Below are 24,426 nucleotides of genomic sequence, written 5' to 3'. Positions count from 1 at the left end.
GTAAAATAGGAAAAAAAACTCTTAAAACCACTGAAAAATCATGCAGTGGAAAGAATTTTTTTATGTACATGTAAGCTCAAAATATCTTTTACTTCTGAACACCAACTGATGACAATGATGTGTGTGGTGTTCACTTTGTGATCAACACTTCGATCATACACTGATTTTTTATATCCTCTATATTTCCTTTGTTCATACCATGGACTTGTACCATATACCAAGCAATAAATACCTTTCATTTCTTATCATTTATACTTTCTTCAGTTTTAGAACTGATTTGAATATTTGACTAGCTTGACTCCCAGTTGTGACTTATTTCCCTTCCTATTTTCAGTGTTGGGTGATAACTTTAATTGGTACCATTTCCAGCAGTATCAGCCTAGACTAGCTAGGGGAGGCAAATGTGACACCTACCTTTGGCTTTGCTGGAATCAGATTGTTCTGTTTGATCCGAATGGTGATTGGTCAAGACCTTTACCTTAGATATTTTTATGTTTAGATGTTCGGGTAGCCTTCAGGAACATAGTGACCAATTTTGAAATTACTCAAGGGGAAGGTTTGGAATGGGAGACACAGTTCCCTCTTGCTGGTTAAGACCAGAAAATACAGACAGAAATGAAGTCTCTTCTGTTGACATTTTAAACCGTTTCCTTCTTTTAGCAGAATAGTTAGCAAGGGCTTGGACTACGAAAATGATAAACTCAGGGTTCGTCAAAGTATGAACATCTTGGCCAAACCAGTCGATATGCTTTGGTAAATACTGGAATTATAAAGCAAAATACACATATGCGGCTGGCCTGTTTTAGACTCCTGGGCATTTTTTACTGCTTCTTTTGGCATTTTAGCTATTATAAAGTATATATTTTTTAGGGTTTGACAGCTCATTGAGTATGCCACACTATGCACCTAGCATCTCAGATCTGAATAATAGATATTGCTTAGAGAATTCATTAAAAGGTATTTCTAATTGTATAAATATAGTTATGGGAATTCCCCACTTGTACGATACGTGTGTCACATAAAGCTCTATGGCACTTGCAGGGCTGAAGTTACGTTTGAAGTATTTTAGCTGTGTTAGAACAGGCAAGCATATACCAAGAGTTTCATGAGAAATATGTTTGTCCAAACAGGCAAAGATGTTCAAGGAGTCAGTCGGCAGGCCATTTGTCTACTTATTGGCTGTTATGACTCACTGGCTGGGTGGTAGATGGATATATAAATATGTTGGCAATACAAGATAAAATCTCTTGTTCAATTAAAACAATATCTTTATTTCAAAACAAGTTCACAAATCCATAATTCCAATATTTTTTTAATTAAATACATTAAATCCTAAGAATAATACTATCAAAGATAAAATGAGCCGCGCCATGAGAAAACCAACATAGTGGCTTTGCGACCAGCATGGATCTAGACCAGCCTGCGCATTCGTGCAGTCTGGTCAGGATCCAATGCTGTTCGCTGACGGTTTCTCTAATTGCAATAGGCTATGAAAGCGAACAGCATGGATCTTGACCAGACTGCGCGGATGTGCAGGCTGGTCTGGATCCATGCTGGTCGCAAATGCACTATGTTGGTTTTCTCATGGCGCGTCTCAATATACATCACATAATTTCAAACATTAAAATCAAAGAAGCTTTTTACCATGCCTTTAAAATATAGTTAAAACAGAACATACTGTACACAGACTTAGCAATGTTAATTATGCTTAGATTATTAACAGTTTTTTTTTCTTAATATTCTCCACAGAATTACACTAAACTACAGTTATGTGCAAAAATTTACTTCATGAAAAATAACGAAGGAAGTAAATTTCATAGATAAGAAAATGTATTATTCCTTCTTACATCTTTTTTATGAATGCATGTTAAAATACAGTGTCGTAGTAGTTTTAACTGGGAAAAAACTGTTTTGTGAAGTGTAATTTGGCACGTAACTGTAGCGTTTGTGGAACAAAGCTTCCTCAAGTTCTGTCTGATTCTGATATTTACTGTTTTATGATTTAAAAAATCATTAGTAAATGAATATTTTTGAAGAAAAATGTGCCAACAAAATTTGATATTGCAAAACATAGCAGTCAAACTTATTCATTGGTAAATATAACAACTAAACAAGTAACACAAAGATATTCTAAAGATGAAAATACAATTTTTCTTCTTTTCATCACACAACTTTACATGTTAGCATTACACAGACTATGTTTTTTTTCTTCAGGACAACATAACTAAAGATAAGCCTAAGCAATAACATAAACCAAGTTTTACCACATGGCAGTACACAACATTATTGGTCCCAAACAAAAACACATTTCAAGGGAGGAAACTGATACATTATAATGGTGGAATAAAACTGAGTTACACCCCTTGGTTATAAATATTCAAAAATCTTTAGCACATGTATTGTCCAGTTATGTTATACACTGCACAACTTCAATGAAAATCTAACATTCTGCTTACAATCCTGATCATCATGTGAAAATTCACTGAATCATTCTGTGCATGAAACAGTACATCATTTCCTTGCATCTCCTATATAACCCTCTAGTCCTGCCCTATCCCCTCATATAAACCACAATCACAACTCCCCACCGAAAATACAATGTACAACAGCAAGAGAAAAATGTATTATATGACAAATTGATGTGATTTCAAAATCAACTTTAGTCCTGTGCTCAAATATTAAAGTTTATTGAATGCTTCTGGCCATAAATAAGTCCAATTACACTGGACAAACTGATATAAAACTGCAAGATTTATTTGTAAAAAATCCACATAAAGAAAATAAAAGTACCAGAAATATTTAATTTTAATTTTTTTTTTGTGGAATATTTAAGATCATCAAAATACAATACAAGACTAATTTGAATACATCAATACATCCAAATCAGCCTCATGTCAAGAAAAGAAAATGTAGAACATCAAATTCAGCTCTTTATTAATTCCTTCTTCAATGTAAAACAGGAATTTTTTACCTTTCATTTTCAAATTTTCTTAAATCTGATAACAGATCTTCTATTTGTACATCGTCATTAGTAAAACTTTAAATTTGAAAGTGACGTGCACATGAATTTACGATTGCCTATTTTGCTGTTATTTCCTCTCTTTTTGCCTATAATTACCAATGTGCAATTTTCTTTGAAGATTCACTAATGAAAATACTGCATGATGTGGTTTCATTATGGCAAAAGTAGCACTCAGTAAATGCAGAGTAAATCATTAATTTCAATGAAATACTAATTATAAAATAAAGGATAGCTATGTAACACGGAATTACAAGGAAGCTCTATGCATCTTGTCTTTAAAGCGGTGACTTTAATTTACCCTACAGGAAGTGTCTATGCATTTTGTCATTATTATACTTGTCTGTAATTTATCTTAAGAAGTGTCATTCCAGAAATTATAATTCTGTGGAGTTGGTTTCTCATAGAAAATCCAGTCACTTATAGAAAGGTTGGGAGACTGGATAAGGTTGGTTTTCAATAATTGAGATTGGTTGGGGAGGGGTTTTACTCTGATGGAATAGGAGACACTTGGTGCAGTGTCTCAGCTGGTTCCAACTGTATGGGGGCGGTGTTTCAGTTGAGACATTGATAAGACCAGATGGGGTGACTTTGGGTAACATAAAATGGGAAAATAATATTTAAACCATAGAAAGAATATGAAAGTAAAATCAAACTCTATTCACTCCTTAACATCATCTTTATTTTCATTGCATCTAATATTCTCTTGGTGTGATCTTTCACTGAAACTATGAAAACGGGTGAAAATCATTTACTGAAATGACCTTTTTCTTCTAGAGAATGTATTATGCATTTTGAAAGACTCTTTGTATGTAAACAGAGATATAGTCTGATAGTTAGCAACTTGTAGGGTTTTATTAATTTTGTATCCTTCAATAACATGGTAAATGATAAAACATTGTCAATACTAAGTGAACCCTGGGAAATGTGTCTCCCTCATGTAGTAAGCTTCCATATCTATTTAAAACATACTGAGAATTTTTAACAGAAATACTGTGTAATCATTAATATTCATGACGGACAAATTTTCGTGACTTCATAATTATGTGAATCCACGAAATTAATCTCAACAGACTGATAAAATTCGTTTTAACCATATCTTTAAAATCAAATTAAACAAGAGCTGTCTCCATAGGATGACACATGCCCCTGATGGCACTTTGAATGAATAGTTATGGCCGATGTTAGAGTTTAGGACCTTTGACCTATGGACCTGGGTCTTGCGCGCGACATGTCGTCTTACTGTGGTACACATTCATGCCCAATAATTTTAAAATCCATGCATGAATGACAAAGATATGGACCGGACACGCCCATCAATGCACTATCATGAAATATGACCTTTAACGTCTAAGTGTGACCTTGACCTTTGAGCTACGGACCTGGGTCTTGCGCGCGACATATTGTCTTACTGTGGTACACATTCATGCCAAGTTATTTGAAAATCCATCCATGGATGACAAAGATATGGACTGGACAAGAATGCACTATCATGAAAACTGACCTTTAATGTCTAAGTGTGACCTTGACCTTTGAGCTACGGACCTGGGTCTTGCACGCGACATGTCGTCTTACTGTGGTACACATTCATGCCAAGTTATTTGAAAATCCATCCATGGATGACAAAGATATGGACCGGACACGAATGCACTATCATGAAAAATGACCTTTAATGTCTAAGTGTGACCTTGACCTTTGAGCTACGGACCTGGGTTTTGCGCGCGACATGTCGTCTTACTGTGGTACACATTCATGCCAAGTTATTTGAAAATCCATCAATGGATGACAAAGATATGGACCGGACACGAAAATTGCGGACAGACTGACAGACGGTTCAAAAACTATATGCCTCCCTTTGGGGGCATAAAAATTTGTGTCTGAATAAAACATACATTTTAGTGAAAACCATGTAATTTCTTGCCCACAAACTGTTTTCATATCGTAGTACTTCTTAAATATTACCAAAAGGCTGTAATACTGAATTTGTCCTTCCTAAATTCTAAGAAATAAACAAACTTCACAAACATTATCACCAAGAGTTTTACTACAAATACAGGGCAGAGTAGTTTTGTTTTTTGTTTCCTTCTTCCAATTTCAATTCCCAAAGAAATAGTCCTGACAAACAGCAGAATGCATCAAGCTGAATATCTTGATAGTATAACACAGCATTTGTATCCTGGCTCTATTTTTTCCCCATTAAAATTAAAATGCTTCAAGCTAAACAATTTCCAATTTTCTCATAAAACTTAATTTCTAAAGCCCGTCCTGCAATTTACAACACTAATTAAAATGAAAGGCATAACTAAAATTAATTAATACATGTGTTTTCCAATAATTTCCAATTCTTGGTAGTTTTGAAAATCTGGCAATGAATGTTTAACATAACTCAGTAATTATTTGTTAATTACATTTTTCTATGCTAAAAGTGAAATGTTATAAGATTTAATATTTCTTGGTGTTAGAGGGTTTCCAAATATTTGATAATATCAATAAACTTGGATGGGAACTTCAATTAGCAAAGAACAGGTGTTTTATGTTCATAATGAATCAATCAAGTTTCATATAAACATGCATGTCATAGTTTGTATATAGCTTTATAAATCTGATTACAATCTTGTGTTTTTTCTAATACAAACAAACATGAAAATTTCATCTTAGAACTAGACAAGAACCAGGAAAGGTTCCCAAGTACTTTCATTATAGCTCATAAATTGTTAACATTGCAGTCTATTTGATGTATGCAGTATGCATGCACATGTCAAAATTGCCCTACAAACAGAGCAGTGTTCATGGTTATAAAATATAACCAGACTAAAAATGCAGTTTTTCATTGGTCAATTTCAAAATTGAATTCAGAATCAACCAGTCAGATGCTGGAGGTTTTAGACTGGTCTGCAAACTCAAGTTTAAAATCTTGGAACCAGGATTTCTTCAAGTTTAGTCATTATGTATAAATCTAAACTCTATTATTATTAGTCCTTCTAAACACATACATTTGGTCTGTATACATCAAACTTTATCTGGCAACATATTTCATTATTATAAGTTAACTACTGCTGTAGAAAGTTTCATATGAAGATACTTATATGAAAAAATAGACATTTCACAATTTAACTGCGTACCGCACATATCCTAAAGAGAACCAGTGTTGTATGGGTCATTTTAATCAACTGATTAACTGTACATGTGCATATCTGCATCCTTAACCCAAGATATAGAAATAAGGTTACAAAAAATAAGACAGAAATATCTGTATATTATGATCTTTCTTCAACAACAAGGAACTGAACTGTACTGTTAAATACTTTTCCTACACAAAGTCAAATACTAAATTGTTAATTAAAACAGTTTTAATTAATGGATTTCAACTTCCTTTTATCACAAGCAGTAAACTACCCATAATACATTGTATAAATAATCTAGGATAATGTGCCAGTTGTGAAGATGTAAAAAAGTTTATTATTTCATATGGATGAACAAATTAATTAACAAGAAAATATCAAGTTACATTGTACTAACTGACAGTTCAATGCTAGAAAGAAAGCAGTGTTCACCCATATCAAATATGAAAAATAAATGTGTTTATATATAATTGTTTATATATAATATATATAAATTATGATCAACTCAATTGACACATTATCCTGAATGATCAGTAACTGACTAGAATCTTTGGCAAGCAATTTTACAACTACATAAGAAAACTATGCAGTTGATATAGCTATATATATAGGTACAAGCAAATGGAACTATTTTATCTATTATGCTAACAGTATAAATATACTCATATTCTAATTATACATGTAAAGAATTTCTGAATAAAAGGTAAAGTTTGGACCTGCCTAAATATAAAGTCTAGATAACACAGTTCACATTTCTTACAGATACATTCACATTTTCTCTCAACAATTTGATCTTGTTTTCAAGACAATACATAAAAGCAACAAAGAAATGACTGTAAACAGGAAATTTTTACTCCAAGAATTTTAGTGAAATTTGATACTGAGACCATTTAATTTTATGGGCTCAAAATTGTGTGGTTTCGGCAAGAGCAGCAGTTTCAAGGTGATTAAATTTGTGGATTCATAAAAGGGAAAATTTGTGGCTTTATAAAAGGGAATTCCACTTGTTTGTTGGGATTTAATTTCATGAAATTACTCAACCACGAAATCCACAAAAAACTAGAGATGCTTTTGAGAAAAGCGCATGTCTCCCACAACTGCCTAATCATCTAAATAGTAAGTCAGTCTGCGCTTTCTTGGACCCAAAATGTACCCTATACTACTTGTGCATGCGCTTTCTTGCACCCAAAACGTACCCTATACTACTAATAAAAGTAGTATAGGGTACGGTTTGGGTGCACAAAAGCGCATGCGCTCCGAGGATTTTACGGTAATTCAAGGGCCATAATTCCAAAGTGCCTGGGCCGATTTGGCTAGTTATCAAACTTGGCCAAGGTCTTATGGTCAGACACATTTTCTGCAAGTTTGGTGAAGATCGGGTGAGAAATGTTTGACTTAGAGTGCCGACAAGCTTTGTGACAGACAGACACACACACACACACACAGACTGGAGTAAATCAATATGTGTGGTGGGAGACATAACTAGTCCCCACAGATATTAATAATTGCACAGTACGTAATATGTTTTAAATTGTGTGTGTGCAAAGAATTTTTTTCAGTAAAAGAACACATGAAGGAAATACAGTGTGTATGTGTCTAAAAATATAGCTATCATGGTTATGAAATTAAACCATTTTGTCTTGCTACAGAGGGGCCAAGATAATTTGTTGCTGTTTTAGTTTTGGTGCAAAAACATTTACCTGTGTGTTAAAAAAAAGCCCCAAAAAACAAACAAAAATGTATAGATGTGTATGTGTTCTCGTTTTAACTGTAACAGTCATTTTCTTCACTTTCAAATATGAAATGACATTATGTGGCTAATTATATATATTTGGTGTTTTGTGACATTTAAAATCAGACTGACAGTGGTAATGCCAGGGACTGTATATATGAAACTGTGCATCATAAAATTAACTTTTAACAATACATTATATGACTAGAATTTTTTCAGAGACACCAAGATTTATTACAAACTACAACAAAAAAATGCCTTAACAATTTCTCATTTCTGCAATTCTATAGATATCTTAAAATACTACATTATGATTTATTCACTTAGGTTATATACAGTGTGTTCCAAAGATTTTTAGACACTGTAATTTAGTTCAAACAAGCTACAGTCTTATCGAACAACAGCCAGTTATTTTGCGTAACTGTAGCAGCCACAAAACTAAGTTATGTTCCTGAAAATACGCAAAATTCAAACAAGCTTTTAAGTCAGCAACTTCCCCACATGTTGGCATAGGCTCCTTAAATTAGTACACCCGTAATAACATTCTGCAATTTCCATCCTATTTCGTATTCACATCTGTAATTTTGACATGCTTCCGCCGTAAATGTAACTTTTACAAGTAATGGTTTAGTGACAGCCAGAAAATGCCAAACTCACAAACGAAGGAAACATTATTAAACAAAAATTACCCATTGTTATTACAGATCCACTGCCTTAAGGGAGTGAACAATTACAAAATGTAGAATCTAAATATAGCTCTGTTAATAAAATTTTGCGACATTATGTGTATCAATATTATACATTTACAGGCTATTCAGCTGTGCAATATGAGGTGATATGCACGAGGAAAAATATTATTGACCAAGGACGTAGCCACGAAAAATATGTATTTTCTTATGCATATCACACCCCAATGCTTAGCTGTAACGTATTTAACAGACATAAATGTATGATTCCTTAATGGCCAGTTGACTAGTTAAAAATAGTACACAGTTTTTCAATGACATTCAGTCCTCAATGTCCTGTTTTAATGACTATGAATATGATAAATAAATGCACAGTTTTTTTGCAGTATCAAGTAGTTTTCTGTGAAATGAGGGGTCAATAATAATTACTGACACTATAATTAAATTTTTAATATATTTTTCTCTACTGTAGATATATTTCTACATCTTCGCAGAATTCCTTTCAGGAAAATAATTTACTGAAGAAGAACTTCAAAATACCTGCACAGCATTTCAGATTTCAGCTTTTTTTATATAATAAACATTATGTGAAATACATTATTTTTTCTACAGTATAATGTATGTAAATAACATAATATCTCTGATGAACGTAAAGATATTTCTTTCATTCAGAATATATATTCTTGGGAAAAAAATGTTATCCCTTTTATTAATAAAACAATAAATTACAATACATATCTCTTAACTTGCAGCCATTATACTAGACAGATTCTCATAAAATTTGGTACAGATGTTATTTTCCTGTATTATTTATTCTGATTTAGATCTATCAAAAGCCTGTTTATTTTAACAAGATATTTTGATCCAAAATGTTTTGCGCATAGAAAACATGGTGCATTCAATTCGTTTTTCTTTCCAATAAACAAAATTTTTTTATCGAGTGTGCTGTCAAAAATGAAACAAAAACCTTAAAATTAATTAGATTTCAGATTTATTAAATTAATTAGCAGAGTATAATTTAAAACACATTAAATTTACTCACTGACTTTATAAAACATGCATTCACATTTGACCACATTTTTGCCATATTATACGGTGTTTACTTGGAATTAAAGGCAGGTATTCTATTGAACTCAGAAAATATTAGGTTTCTGTCTATTAAAATACACTGATTACTGTTTGAAAGGATTGAATAGTTAATTAAAATCTTGACTAGTACATGTTTCCAATTTTCTTTACAGATATTTAATACATAAATCCTGAAGAGACTGTAAAAGGATGAAACCCAATTCTAAAGATTCATTTGCTCTAGACGTGAATGGAGAATCCCAAAAACAGTTCAAACTTTAATCAAATGCATGTAATTGTTATGAAGAAAATACATCAAATACTGTGTTTTCTCTAATTTGCAAAAACGGGGCATGTATTTAAGCCCTAAAAAATTTTCTTTACATTTCTTTCGTAAATATAAATTAAATCTTTCGTAAATATAAATCAAGTCTCCTCTTCCCCTCAATAAAAGCCAAAAAAAATAGCAAAAGTACCAAATAAACGGTAACTGATTTATGCAATGACCAAAAAATACTTTTTCCATATCATGGATCATTTAAAAGCAAATAAATGGATGGGGGAAATTATGTCCCCTTACTACACAAAAATAATAGGAGGAAATTAAATTTTTTCTGTGGAAGAGAGATAGATATAAGTGGATTTTGCCAAGATACCCCCAGGACCTATATCAAAAATCATATCACTACCTTTTTCTACAGAAGTATTGTCTCCCTAAATCAGTAGCAATACTGTGGATTGGATAATATCTGCAACGCTTTATTTTTGCTAATAGACCTCAACAATGCCACACATGACTTCAGAATATTCGTGAAATATCCCACTTGTGAATTCAGAATAATTGTGAATAAAAATGCCACACGCGCATTCAGAATATTTGTGAACAAAACTACATGTAAATTCAGAATATTCATGAATAATAATACCACTCACGAATACAGAATATTCGTGAATAACAATGCCACTCATGAATTCAAAATATTTGTGAATAATGCCACTCACAAATTCTGAATAATCAAGAATATCTGCATCATGTCCTAAAACCCATTCACGTTTTACGAATTCTTAACACTGTAGATTAAATGCTGTTAACCAAGAAATCGCCAAATAGAGCCTATGCAAAAGTTACCCAAATCTACAGTATCACAATTTATGAAGAAGGAAGCCCTTAACAAAAGGCAATATAGCTGAAGCATATTTTCTTGAATAAACAATAAAAAATTCATAATGAATTAAATGAAAATGACTTCAGAAATATTTTTTTCATCTATTTTTCTAATAAAGTATTCTCTAATCAAAAATTTAATAGCAATATGGATTTCACATCAATCTAGCGTTCTAAGTAATATCAAATTAAGGACAGTCAGTGATACTAGCGGAAATTACAGTTTTTTTCAATTCATAATAATATCCCAAATTAATCATACTACGATAAATCCATGGTTGAACGGAAAACTGGTGTATCTCGTATAAATAAAGAAGTTATACCAGTTTTCTGTTCAGCCCACGAAATATCACCAATTCTGTATTGCAATACTTTGCAATGTAATTATGCTGAATTTAAAAATAAAGCACTATGATAAAAACCTCTTAAACTCATTCATAAATTTGGCAAAAATATACTTAAACAACTATGACATATAGTCCTAAACTTAAACAGAACTATTAAATATCAAGCCATTTTGACATTTATACAAAAAGAGTTCAACTGCATTAAGCAGCCACTTGTCTTAAGCAGTCAATCAGCCAAGTTCAGAAATTGATTTTTTGTTCTAATTCCAACTTGTTTTAAACAGCCAGATTGTGTGGCTCCTTTGCCTTAAAAAAGCTGCTTGATACAAGTTTAATTTTGTGTCCTAAACTGTGCCATACTATAGGCCTGTCCTGTATGTCAAATAGGTAAATCATAAAGAATATCTAAGCAATCATGTGTGAATATATTACAGAGTTTCACTGGGAAACTGGCTCAATAGGAAAATGTCCAAGCCGAAGCAATGGTCTGATGTAAGGTTATGTGTATAACATGTACAGTCAAACTGGTATTAGCAGCCAGTCAAGGCACTGACACTTATAACAAACAAGAGCTGTCTCCATAGGATGACACATGCCCCCGATGGCACTTTGAATGAATATATAGTTATGGCCGATGTTAGAGTTTAGGACCTTTGACCTACGGAACTGGGTCTTGCACGCAACACGTCGTCTTACTGTGTCACACATTCATGCGTAGATATTTTAAAATCCATGCATGAATGACAAAGATATGGACCGGACACGCCTATCAATGCACTATCATGAAAAATGACCTTTAACGTCTAAGTGTGACCTTGACCTTTGAGCTACGGACCTGGGTCTTGCGCGCGACACATCGTCTTACTGTGGTACACATTCATGCCAAGTTATTTGAAAATCCATCCATCGATGACAAAGATATGGACCGGACACGAAAATTGCGGACAGACTGACAGACAGACTGACAGACCAACAGATGGTTCAAAAACTATATGCCTCCCTTCGGGGGCATAAAAATCAATTTGGGAACTTTGCTGACTGGCTGCATAAGACAAGTGGCTACTAAATACAGGTGGCCATTAAAACGGGTTCAACTGTATGTTAATGCCTCTGATTAACATTTAGGTAACCTAATTAAGGAATGCTTTATGTTTTGTTTTTTTTGTATTGGATGTAAATTTGGGTGAGCCGGTGGTCTAGCGGTAACACACTTGACTGTCAATCCAGAGGTCTGTGGTTTGAATCCCGGTCCAGACACTGGAAATTTCTGAGATGCTCTTGAGTGTCTCCCACCTTACTTAGAGGCCTGTACTGGTTCTTCCAAGGAAAGACTGCCTCGCCTGTATCGGTGCTATACACCGATACACTTTATCTGACTGGCATAGGTTAAAAGGCAGTTAGAAAGTAATGAATGTTGAATAAAATTCTGCCTGGAATTTTACAAAAAAGGAGGGATTTACTGCTGGTCACCTTAAAAATCAATATGACCGGATTTGTATCTGTCTCAATCACACTTTGATATTCACAATGTCGCTTTTATAATTCCATCAACAAAATTTAATCTGATAAAATTCATGTGCAATATATACAAATGAAATAATATATGATTTAAATCACAAACTACATGTATAATTAACAATTAATTTTATAATACAAACACCGTCTTAGTACATTTGAGCCGCGCCATGAGTAAACCAACATAGTGGGTTTGCGATCAGCATGGATCCAGACCAGCCTGCGCATCCGCACAGTCTGGTCAGGATCCGTGCTGTTCGCTAACAGTTTCTCTAATTGCAATAGGATCTGAAAGCGAACAGCATGGATCCTGACCAGACTGCGCAGGCTGGTCTGGATCCATGCTGGTCGCAAAGCCACTATGTTGGTTTTCTCATGGCACGGCTCATTTAACTTTGTACCATAATTGCCCATCTATTAGACGATCTTTCTTTATGACGGGGTCCTATTGGCAGTATTTTGCAGACACTTTTATAAATACTTTAGCCGAATGACAATGACTTGCTTATTAGCTCAGGCAACACATAAAGTCTAATTTTTAATGAGAAAAACTTTGTCTTGTAGGTGAGTAAATACTGTATACCCTTAACCTACATAATATATAGTATCTTTCATTAATATAACTGTAATGAGGCAATAGTATTTTTGATTTTAGTGGATTCAAAAATCAATGATTATTTCAGCAGGGTCCAAAAATAAATATAAATAAATTTTCCTTTTCAGTTGGTCTAAAAGTTAACTCTTCTTTCAATGGGGTAACATGGTCACTCACAAGATCAATAAATAAGAAAGTGTGCATTTTCATTAAAGGAAATTTACTGATGGGCTTGGACAATATATCAATTTTCAATTTCATGCCCACATACAGATATGTTTGTACTGTTCTGTTCAATACTGGCATGGCTACATTTTATGTTGAAAAAAAATCTCAGACAAAAAGGTGCTTTACTGACAGTGTAAATACTTAATCCATAAAACTTGTCTCAAATGGAAAACCAGTTATAAAGTCCAGTAAAAAAAACTTGTCCAGTACAAAGACCAGCCCAGTACTACGATTAACCCAGTACAATGCTTAGCCCAGTACAAAAACTAGTCCAGTATAAAGACTAGCCCAATACTATGATTAGCCAAGCAGAACGACTAACCCAGCACAAAAACTAGTCCAGTACAAAGACTAGCCCAGTACTACGATTAACCCAGTACAACGCCTAGCCCAGTACAAAAACTAGCCCAGTATAAAGACTAGCCCAGTACAAAAACTAGTCCAGTATAAAGACTAGCCCAGTACAAAGATTAATCACTGAAAGCCAATTGCAAGCAAGCACTATTCTCTACCATTGTGTCCATTAAGTGGATTTTTTCAATCAAGTACAGTCAAACCTGATTGTAAATACCACTCTTGGGAAATGAAAAATGTGGTCTTTGTTGATGGGTGGTCTCTCAGTACAGGTGAACTTACACTGACTATAGCTTAACAGGAAGGTGAAACAGTGGCCTTCATAAGCATGTTTTATAGTACATTTGTACTAGACTTTACATAGAGGTGGCCTTTAACACATGTACAACTGTAACTCAAAATACATCACTACTATTCATTAGGAATGATATAAAAGTAATATCTTTGTCTTTGTGCATGAACGCACATCAAATAAATTTTAAAGCTGAATTTTTACAGTCACTTAAGAAAACAATGGAAGGACTTCAAAATCGCAGTTGTGCAAGTATATACAAAAATTGTGTTATGCACATAATACATGAACTATTTTTCCGCTGTTTTTTTTTTAAAAAAAAACATGTTACGTCCTATTTTTCATTTTAACAAGATGTATGCTGCTTGGTGGTGTAAATTCTTGCCTCCATGTTGAGGATGAAAACATGGTCTTTGAATAAAGGCAGATGTAAAAACTGATGATTCCTCTTTGTAGATACACACAAAATATCACCAGGAACATGTGTTTAATGCATTTACAACAATGATACACACTATTGTCAAGTGTTTGTTAAAAAGAAGATAGAAATCTCCTTTACAATACCTGCAGTGTAACGATCAACAAAATAATTAGCAAATCGTGAAAATATCCTGAACTCAGGTCTCTGTTTCTAGATGTAATATCACTAATATTCGACACTAATGAGATGTTTTATATACTGTACTGACGGTGATCCCAACAACGTAACGATTTAAACACATTTCTCGTGCAGCAAAACATGTCTTTTACATTATGATCAAGTGGCTGGGACTCTTGAACCCATTGAAGAGATCTAGAACTATAACGATCCTGGACTTGGGCTCCCGTACCCGCTCGATAGATCGTCACTCAAACTGTTGGTCTGTCGCTTGATTTGCGATAATGCGTTATAGTTGTAAGTCATGTTCGCAAACACCATACGTTCTTCATAGTCATACTCACACAGTATTTTATTATCACACAAATAAAATTTGTCCCCTACACAGAACCTGGAAAAAAAAAAAAAAAGAAATGGAAAAAGTGAATAAAAAGTGTCAAAAAGTTATATATAAAGGGGATGCAGTCATTGGCAAACACAAAAACTGCTCGTATCTGATGTAATAAATATCTTTACTTTGTCAAAGAAGAAGCTTTGAAAGGCCAAAATTGTGCCATTAAGATTCACCCATTATTCTAACTGTAATAATACATGTGACAATAACCCATTGAATTAGCATATCTGACAAAGAATTCCATTTCAACTTGCTGGAACATGGATGTCTGATAAGAAAACTAGTAAACTTTTGTTTTACCTTCAACAAGTGAACACATACAGCTAATGACAAATTCTATATTGGCTCACCTAAGATTACACATCAAACAAATGACAATTTCTATACTGGCTCACCTAAGGTTACACATCCAACAAATGACAAATTCTATACTGGCTCATCTAAGGTTACACATCCAACTAGTGACAAATTCTATACTGGCTCACCTAAGGTTACATATCCAACAAATAACAAATTCTATACTGGCTCACCTAAGGTTACATATCCAACAAATAACAAATTTTATACTGGCTCACCTAAGGTAACACATCAAACAAATGACAAATTCTATACTGGCTCATCCAACAAATGACAAATTCTATATAATGGCTCACACGAGGTAAAACATCCAACAAATGACAAATTCTATAGTGGCTTACTTAAGGTTACACATCAAACGAATGACAAATTCTATACTGGCTCATCTAAGGTTACACATTCAACAAAAGACAAATTCTATACTGGTTCACCTAAGGTAACACATCAAATAAATGACAAATTCTATACTGGTTCACCTAAGGTTAAACATCAAATGACAAATTCTATACTGGCTCATCCAACAAATGACAAATTCTATACTATGGCTCACACAAGGTTAAACATCCAACAAATGACAAATTCTATACTGGTTCACCAAAGGTTACACATCCAACAAACGACCAATTCTGTACTGGCTCACCTAAGGTTACACATCAACAAAAGACAATTTCTATATGGCTCACCTAAGGTTACACATCAACAAATGACAAATTCATATATGGCTCACCTAAGGTTACCACCCAACAAATGGACAAATTCTATACTTGGCTCACTAAGGTACCACCAACAAAGGACAAATTCTATATATGGCTCACCTAAGGTTACACATCCAACAAATGACAAATTCTATACTGGCTCACCTAAGGTTACACATCCAACAAATGACAAACTCTATACTGGCTCACCTAAGGTTACACATTCAACAAATGACAAACTCTATATAATGGCTCACCTAAGGTTACACATCCAACAAATGACAAATTCTATATAATGGCTCACCTAAGGTTACGCATCCAACAAAGGACAAATTCTATATAATGGCTCACCTAAGGTTACGCATCCAACAAAGGACAAATTCTATATAATGGCTCACCTTAGGTTACACATCCAACAAATGACCAATTCTATATAATGGCTAACCTAAGTTTATACATCCAACAAATGACAAAGTCTATATAATGGCTCACCTAAGGTTACACATTCAACAAAGGACAAAGTCTATATAATGGCTCACCTAAGGTTACACATTCAACAAAGGACAAAGTCTATACTGGCTCACCTAAGGTTACACATCAACAAATGACAAACTCTATACTGGCTCACCTAAGGTAACACATTCAACAAATGACAAATTCTATACTGGCTCACCTAAGGTTACACATCCAACAAATGACAAATTCTATATAATGGCTCACCTAAGGTTACACATCCAACAAATGACAAATTCTATATAATGGCTCAGCTAAGGTTACACATCCAACAAAGGACAAATTCTATATAATGGCTCACCTGGTTACACATTCAACAAAGGTCAAATTCTATACTGGCCCACCTATGAGGTTACACATCCAACAAATGACAAATTCTATACTGGCTCACCTAAGGTTACACATCGAACAAATGACAAATTCTATATAATGGCTCACCTAAGGTTACACATCCAACAAATGACAAATTCTATATAATGGCTCACCTAAGGTTACACATTCAACAAAGGACAAAGTCTATATAATGGCTCACCTAAGGTTACACATTCAACAAAGGACAAATTCTATATAATGGCTCACCTTAGGTTACACATTCAACAAAGGTCAAATTCTATACTGGCTCACCTATGAGGTTACACATCCAACAAATGACAAATTCTATACTGGCTCATCTAAGGTTACACATCCAACAAAGGACAACTTCTATACTGGCTCATCCAACAAATGACAACTTCTATATAATGACTCACAAAAGGTCATACATCCAGCAAATGACAAACTGCATTTCATGCATTTACTATTACACACTTGACAAATGATAAAGTACTGGCCAATCTAACACATCTGACAGATTTATGTAAAATTTGTATCCACAGGCAACTAAATGCCTTATAGCTTATGCATGTGACAAACGATAAATTTTATATATATCAAAACAAACCTTCCACATGCCTCATTTGTCAGTTTCCATACTGACTCACCTGTGATTAACTCATATTTTTCTATTAATTCACCTGTGACTACACAATGAAATTTTGTGTTATCTAACTTGTGATTACACATCTGACATACAGCAAGTTTTGTATTGACTCGCCTGTGATTAAACTGCTGAAAACTGAGAAATATTGCATTGACTCACCTTTGTCTACACGTCTGAGAAAGAAGATTTTCTTTTGATTTGTATTAAAGACTTTGATTATATATCACACAAAGCTATGACTACACATCTGACAAAAGACAGATTCTGTATTCACTAACCTGTAATTACACAACTGGCAAATGACAAATTTTGTTTTCTTACTATCCGTAATTTTATTTTTGACAAATGACATAATATTATTTGATTAAATATCAGATTTTACACTGACTCACCAGTAACTACATATCTAAATACAAACATATTTTGTATTGACTCACCAGTGATTACACTGCTGACAGATTTTGTATTGGTTCACCTAAATGCTGACAAATTAAGTAAGGACAAACCTGTGATTACACAGCTGACAAATAACAACTTTTGCCTAGACTCACCTGACAGTTTTGTATGCTCACCTGTGATTATTCATGTGACAAACAACAAATATTGTACCAACTTGCCTGTGATTACACATCTGACAAATGGCAAATTTTGTACGAATTCACCTGTGATAACACATCTGATAAATGATAAATTTGAACCATCTCACCTGTGATAACACATCTGACAAATGACAAATTTTGTATTAACTCACCGGTGATTAGACATCTGACAAATTCATATTAACTCACCTGTGATTACACATCTGACAAGCAAAGCACTCTAAATGATACACATTGTTTTTTGCCCTCATCACCATTTCAAATGCTGGAATCATTTTAGAACAAGCTGAACAATAACCTGTTGTACCGAACAACCTGAAAAGCAAAAAGTATCCAGTTACCTAAAATGCTTTATATAACTTGTAACAGGTCAATTTTTTTTTTACTTACTCTCACATGTTTGATTGATACTGCATGACAGAGGAATACAATTTTAACCATTGCCACTACATGTACAAGGATCATTTTCATAGGTAGCCAAGATGCACTCAAAACTTTCCCAATGAGCGTATCTTCCAAAACATTAAGTAAATACGAAATAAAGTTATTTGACCTTAAATCTCCATGTATGACCTTGACCTTCCGTCTAGTAACCTGGGTCAGGTATATATCTTGTTTTTGATATGCCTGCAGAAATGAATAACAGACCAACTGGTTGTTGTGCAGGACTCTAAAATAGTCCACTAAAATAATACCAGTAAATGCTCACAAACATTTGAGCTGTGCCATGGGAAAACCAACATAGTGGGTGTGCGACCAGCATGGATCCAGACCAGCCTGCGCATCCGCGCAGTCTTGTCAGGCTCCATGCTGTTCGCTTTTCAAGCCTATTGGAATTGGAGAAACTGTTAGCGAACAGCATGGAGCCTGACCAGACTGCGCGGATGCGCAGGCTGGTCTGGATCCATGCTGGTCGCAAACCCACTATGTTGGTTTTCCCATGGCACGGCTCATTTTACTTTTCCTTATTTTTTACCTTGTATGCATTTTCAACTGATATTATCATGTTTATGAGTGTCTGTCAAATGAATGAAATATATATAATATGGAAAACATGTCCTCAAGTAAATGATCTGTATATTAACATTTTTTTAAATTGTTAAACTAAGACCAAAAATGAGTTTACAAACTATCCTTAGTACACAATGTATGTCACCTTCACTAAATAATTTTTTTTACCATTTTCATTATTATTATTATCATTTTCAATATGATATTTGTTATGGAAACCAATTTGTTTAGTCATGAAGACAATTTATAGCAGACCCTTTAGACAGCCTGAGAAATCTGCAATAGGAGTACAATCTTACCTAATGAAATGGGAATAATATGTATCATTATTAACACTTTAATGAGTTTTTGTCATCAGCATTAATGCCAAACAGCAAAATTTATTGCTGAAATAGTAAATTATTTATGTGAAAATGTTTTTGTAATCATTTCTTCATTAAAACCTGAAATAAAATCTTTTGATGCGAGAGCTCTTACACAACTGTAGCTGCTAACCTAAAATACAGTCAAACCTGTCTATAAAAACCACCCTTGGGAGAGCCAAAATGTGGTCTCGGGTTTAAATACACTATGAATGTTAAAATGGGAAACAAAACATGTTGTCTTTAGAGCCAGGTGGTCTCTGTTCAGAGGTGGTCTATAAACACAGGTTTGACTGTAAGTCCAGAGATGTGTTTCTAGACATTTTTTCTCCGAGTTGCTGATAACTTTTATCAAACATCTACAAAAACCTGCATGACACAATTATTTTAACAAAAGCCTAGTTGAAGACTTGAACAGATGGCAATTTGCAACAACACTTAGTTTGGCTACAAACTGTGTTATCAACACCAACCAAAACATAAACCAGGGACCACATCAATTTGTTCAAGGAAGCCTGGATGCTGGAGCTATAGACGCTCAAGTGAGTGGTGTTCCACTAATGAATGGGTCCGTCAACCAACAGAGGTGTATATATTTATATTGTGAAATCATTATTTGTGGGGGACATAAGTCTTCGTGGACTTCTGTAACTTTTATCAATCAATGAAATTAAATACCAATGAACAACTGAAAAATTCTATTAGTTTTATCTATTAAATCCACAAATTTATGTTCCTACAATAGCTGCTTCTGTCGAAGCCACAAAATCTAACCCTTATCATGCTGGACACGATTGATTCTGCCTTTGCAACCAGTGTAGATCATGATCAGCCTGCACACCCGTGCAGTCTACTGTCTGATCATGATCTACGCTGTTCACCATTCAGTCAGTATCTTTTGGGTAAGTACCCCTTTTAACAGGTAATGGCACTGTCCAAATTGAAAGATGGACAAGTTCATTACAGAAATTCATCAGGGTAGGGGCTAATGCACACAAAATTTCATGATTTCCTACATGTTAAAAATCCAAGTTTGAAGTTTGTACTTCAATACTCAAAGGACTGTCACGCCATTGCAGTAAATATTGTTGTCATTTTTGTTAAGAGAGACTCAGAAGTGAAACTGTAACAAACATGCCCAAAAATTGACCTACCTGAGATAATCTCTACGACAGAGAAGTAAATTTGCTTTAGCAAACAACGTGGACCCAACTTCTCCGAGACGGCAATCACAGCACGAGCATTTCAAGCAGTCTTCATGCCAGTACTGATCTAGCGCTTTTAACAAGTAGCGATCAATGATGTTCTTCTTGCAACCAGAACATTCTTGTTGTTTCTGATTGGTGCCTGCCATCCCAGATGGCTCCTGGGAAATCTGCATTGCACCTGAAAATATACAAAAGGTATTTGATGACATTTCTGTAGAGTATAGTAACAATTATCATATAATTATGTTCTGAAAGATAATAACAAACCATAAAGGAAAAAAATGCTGAATTCTGCATTATAAAACTTTCTTAGCATCTCAAAAACAAAGTGAATCTACCGCTCCGGGAGTTGTAGATAGAAAAATCCTATCCAAGGCTGTGATTTGTTCAAAATGAGGTTCTGCTAAATTTCTGTACATATCTCGAACCCTGGGGATGTGATTTTTTTTTTCCACAACTGAATGGGTGTTATAAATTTAATTTTTCAATGTTTTTTTCCATGCCCTTTATGGCAAAAGTTGTGCACCTGCCAAGTAGCTGGATTATTTGAATATAGTAGTCCATGACCAGAGTGAGGCAAGCAATATCAAATAACATTATCTTCCACTGGTTCTTTGTTCGGAACACTCCGTTGTTCCATATTTTATACATATATACTCTAAGTTTGCTACTATATAAGTGTACTGTTCAAACCTACACAGCCATGTGGAACTTTAGCAAGTTTGGCTTCTAACACTTTATATTCATAAGATGACTTGATTCTAAAAAGAATTTGAATGTCTAGTAAAACAGCATAGTCAACTTGTGACAACTGTTAACACAATCCAACAAACAATGAAATTCATCACCTTAACAAGTTCAAGTACAAAGTTGACAAAATGCATAGACTGGCAACTATGTATACTGTGTCAAATTTCAGAGTCAATATCAGCATTAAATAAATTTATAATATGACACAGCTGAATTTTTAGTAAAAAGTGTAGTAGCACACTTATGAGATCAACCTCCACGCAGGAATATTGTCAAACAATCATCCCTGCCTCCAAGCAAATCACGTGATGATAGTTCAACCATGTGATCGTAAAATGGCGACACGCTTCGCAACGCCTGGTAAATCAAAAATGCTTGCCATAATTATTAATAAAGGCAAATTGACATTTATGTCACAACCTTTAAGAACATAATAAAAGTGTTTAATTTATCTACATTTTGCAGTATGCCATTCATCAAATTATCTTACTGTACTCAAAATACCGTCAAATAATTTCTTTGTTTACATTTTAGCAGGTGCGTGCGTCACAACCCCAGAAAAAGAAGTAATTTTAGTATTACTATATTATTTTTTAGTTTTTTGCTTAATTTACAGGCAAAATATATCATATTTAACTACTGAGATAAAAACTTTGTGCAACAAAATTAAAATATTGAAAAATATAACTCGGCTGAAATTCAGCCCAATTTATACGTTCTGGTAGTGTCTACTGTACCAATAAGGGGTAGTAACAATGTGTTGGAGTTTGTTGTGAGATCAGATTTCAAACAGCAATGTGCTAGAGGTGTTAATATTTCAATGGCATCAATACTCTTGACATGCCTCAATGTGACATGCCTCAATGTGATACTAAACCAGCCTGAAAATCCATATCACTTTCATTAACTCAGTAGTATTTTCAATAAGTTAAATATAGACATCTCAGGCCTCTAATTGGCACTGCATGATCATGTAGAGGATCAGACCCAGCCTTGTTTAATTACTGTCTTGTTTTGTATGTGGGATGTAGTAATACGGTCTTGTTTTGTGCACAGAATGGAGTGATATTGTCCTGTTTTGAATATGGGATGCAGTATATAGTCATATTCTGTATGCTGGATGTAATAAGATAGCTGTTTTGTACAAAGAATGGAGTAATATTGTCTGGTTTTTATGTGGGATGTAGTAATACTATCCTGTTTTGTAAGTGGAATGTAGTAATATTGTCTTGTTTTGTATGTGGGATGTAGTAATATAACCATGTTCTGTATGCTGTGGATGTAGTAATATTGTCCAGTTTTGCACAAAGAATGGAGTAATATTGTCCTTTTTTTGTATGTGAGATGTAGTAATATTGCCCTGTTTTGTAAAAAGAATGGAGTAATATTGTCTTGTTTTGTACATGAGATGTAGTAATATAGTCATGTTCTTACACTGGATGTAGTAATATTGTCCTGTTTTGTACAAAGAATGGAGAAATATTGTCCTGTTTTGTATGTAGGACGGAGTAATATTGTCTTGTTTCTTTGTGAGATGGAGTAATATAGTCCTGTTTTGCATGTAGTCATAATTCATTAAGAAAAGCTACATTTTCTTTAATGGTATCATATACAGTGACTCCCAACTCAATTCCAATGAATTACATTTTCACCACTAATTATAGTGCAAATCATGTTATATTACAGTTCAAACTATACCACCTTCAGCCTCCTAACTTAAAATTCAATATTTAAATACAAAACTTAATAATAACCAACAGTTAAATTTATATCTCTATCAATGGATGGAGGAGTTTATACCTCTATCAAATGCAAAAATTAATCAATGGAGGAGTTTATACCTCTATCAAATACAATTATTAATCAAATTGTAGGAGTTTAATCTCTATCAAATGCAATGAATAATCAATGGATGAATTGATTCCTCTATCAAATGCAATGATTAATCAATGGAGAAGTTTATACCTCTATCAAATGCAATGAATAATCAATGGAGGAATTGATTCCTTTATCAAATGCAATGATTAATCAATGGAGGAGTTTATACCTCTATCAAATGCAATGAATAATCAATGGAGGAATTGATTCCTTTATCAAATGCAATGATTAATCAATGGAGGAGTTTATACCTCTATCAAATGCAATGCATAATCAATGGAGGAGTTTATACCTCTATCAAATGCAATAATTTATCAATGGAGGAGTTTATACCTCTATCAAATACTGTAGATACCCATGTATAATGCGCACCCCCGATTTTGGCCCAAAATCCTGGGAAAAAAACATTTTTGGTCAATTTTGAGGTGGATGGAAAACGAAAGTAGAATTTACATCGACACCTGTAACAAATCTTATTTCCGCGGCGGAGAGCAGCATCGGTCTCGCGGTACTATCGATTTTTGTTTTCTCGAAAATAAAACCAGTAAAATATTGTTTTATTTGTTGTTTTACCTTTTTAATTAACTATTTTGAATAAATAAACAGCAGCTGATTCAATATTTCGGAATGGTATCTTTCAAAATGACATGAGCTTCTCAATTCAAACCAATAACAAAAGGTGTGATAGTCTTTTTGTCACGATCAAATAGCCAGTAATTACCGCCAATTAACGTGTCACCTCGTGTCAATTATGTTGTTCACAGTTTGATCTCGGTTAAAGATAATTCTCGATCTTTAATTAGTATCATAATTTTTGTGATTTATTAACATTTCTTTCATCAAAATACTTTTAAATTTATATGAAATTAATTTTGTTTCAAAGAAAAATAAACCATTCGATCTTTTATGGAACGTAACAGCCAATCTGACTAAAGTATTTGATCTTCTAAACGAAGATC

At 33.8% G+C, this 24,426-nt stretch overlaps 1 protein-coding gene across 1 annotated transcript in view; it reads right to left on the bottom strand.

Moving 5' to 3' along the window:
- Positions 1-11,701: 11,701 nt before the first annotated feature.
- The window catches only part of LOC123536112 (LIM domain only protein 3-like), a 154,348-nt gene continuing 141,623 nt past the window's right edge, over positions 11,702-24,426 (bottom strand). The window contains exons 3-5 of the mRNA XM_045318936.2: positions 20,786-21,017; positions 18,448-18,573; positions 11,702-15,112 (exon numbers count right to left, since the gene is read on the bottom strand). Coding sequence (XP_045174871.2) covers positions 14,923-15,112; positions 18,448-18,573; positions 20,786-21,017 — 548 coding nt within the window. The 3' untranslated portion in view covers positions 11,702-14,922. The remainder of the gene's footprint in view (positions 15,113-18,447; positions 18,574-20,785; positions 21,018-24,426) is intronic.

This window comes from Mercenaria mercenaria, chromosome 17 (genome assembly GCF_021730395.1).
Source record: "Mercenaria mercenaria strain notata chromosome 17, MADL_Memer_1, whole genome shotgun sequence".
NCBI classification, from domain to species: domain Eukaryota; kingdom Metazoa; phylum Mollusca; class Bivalvia; order Venerida; family Veneridae; genus Mercenaria; species Mercenaria mercenaria.
The sequence above is the reverse complement of the archived record's forward strand: the minus strand, read 5'-3'. Positions and strand labels throughout refer to the sequence as shown.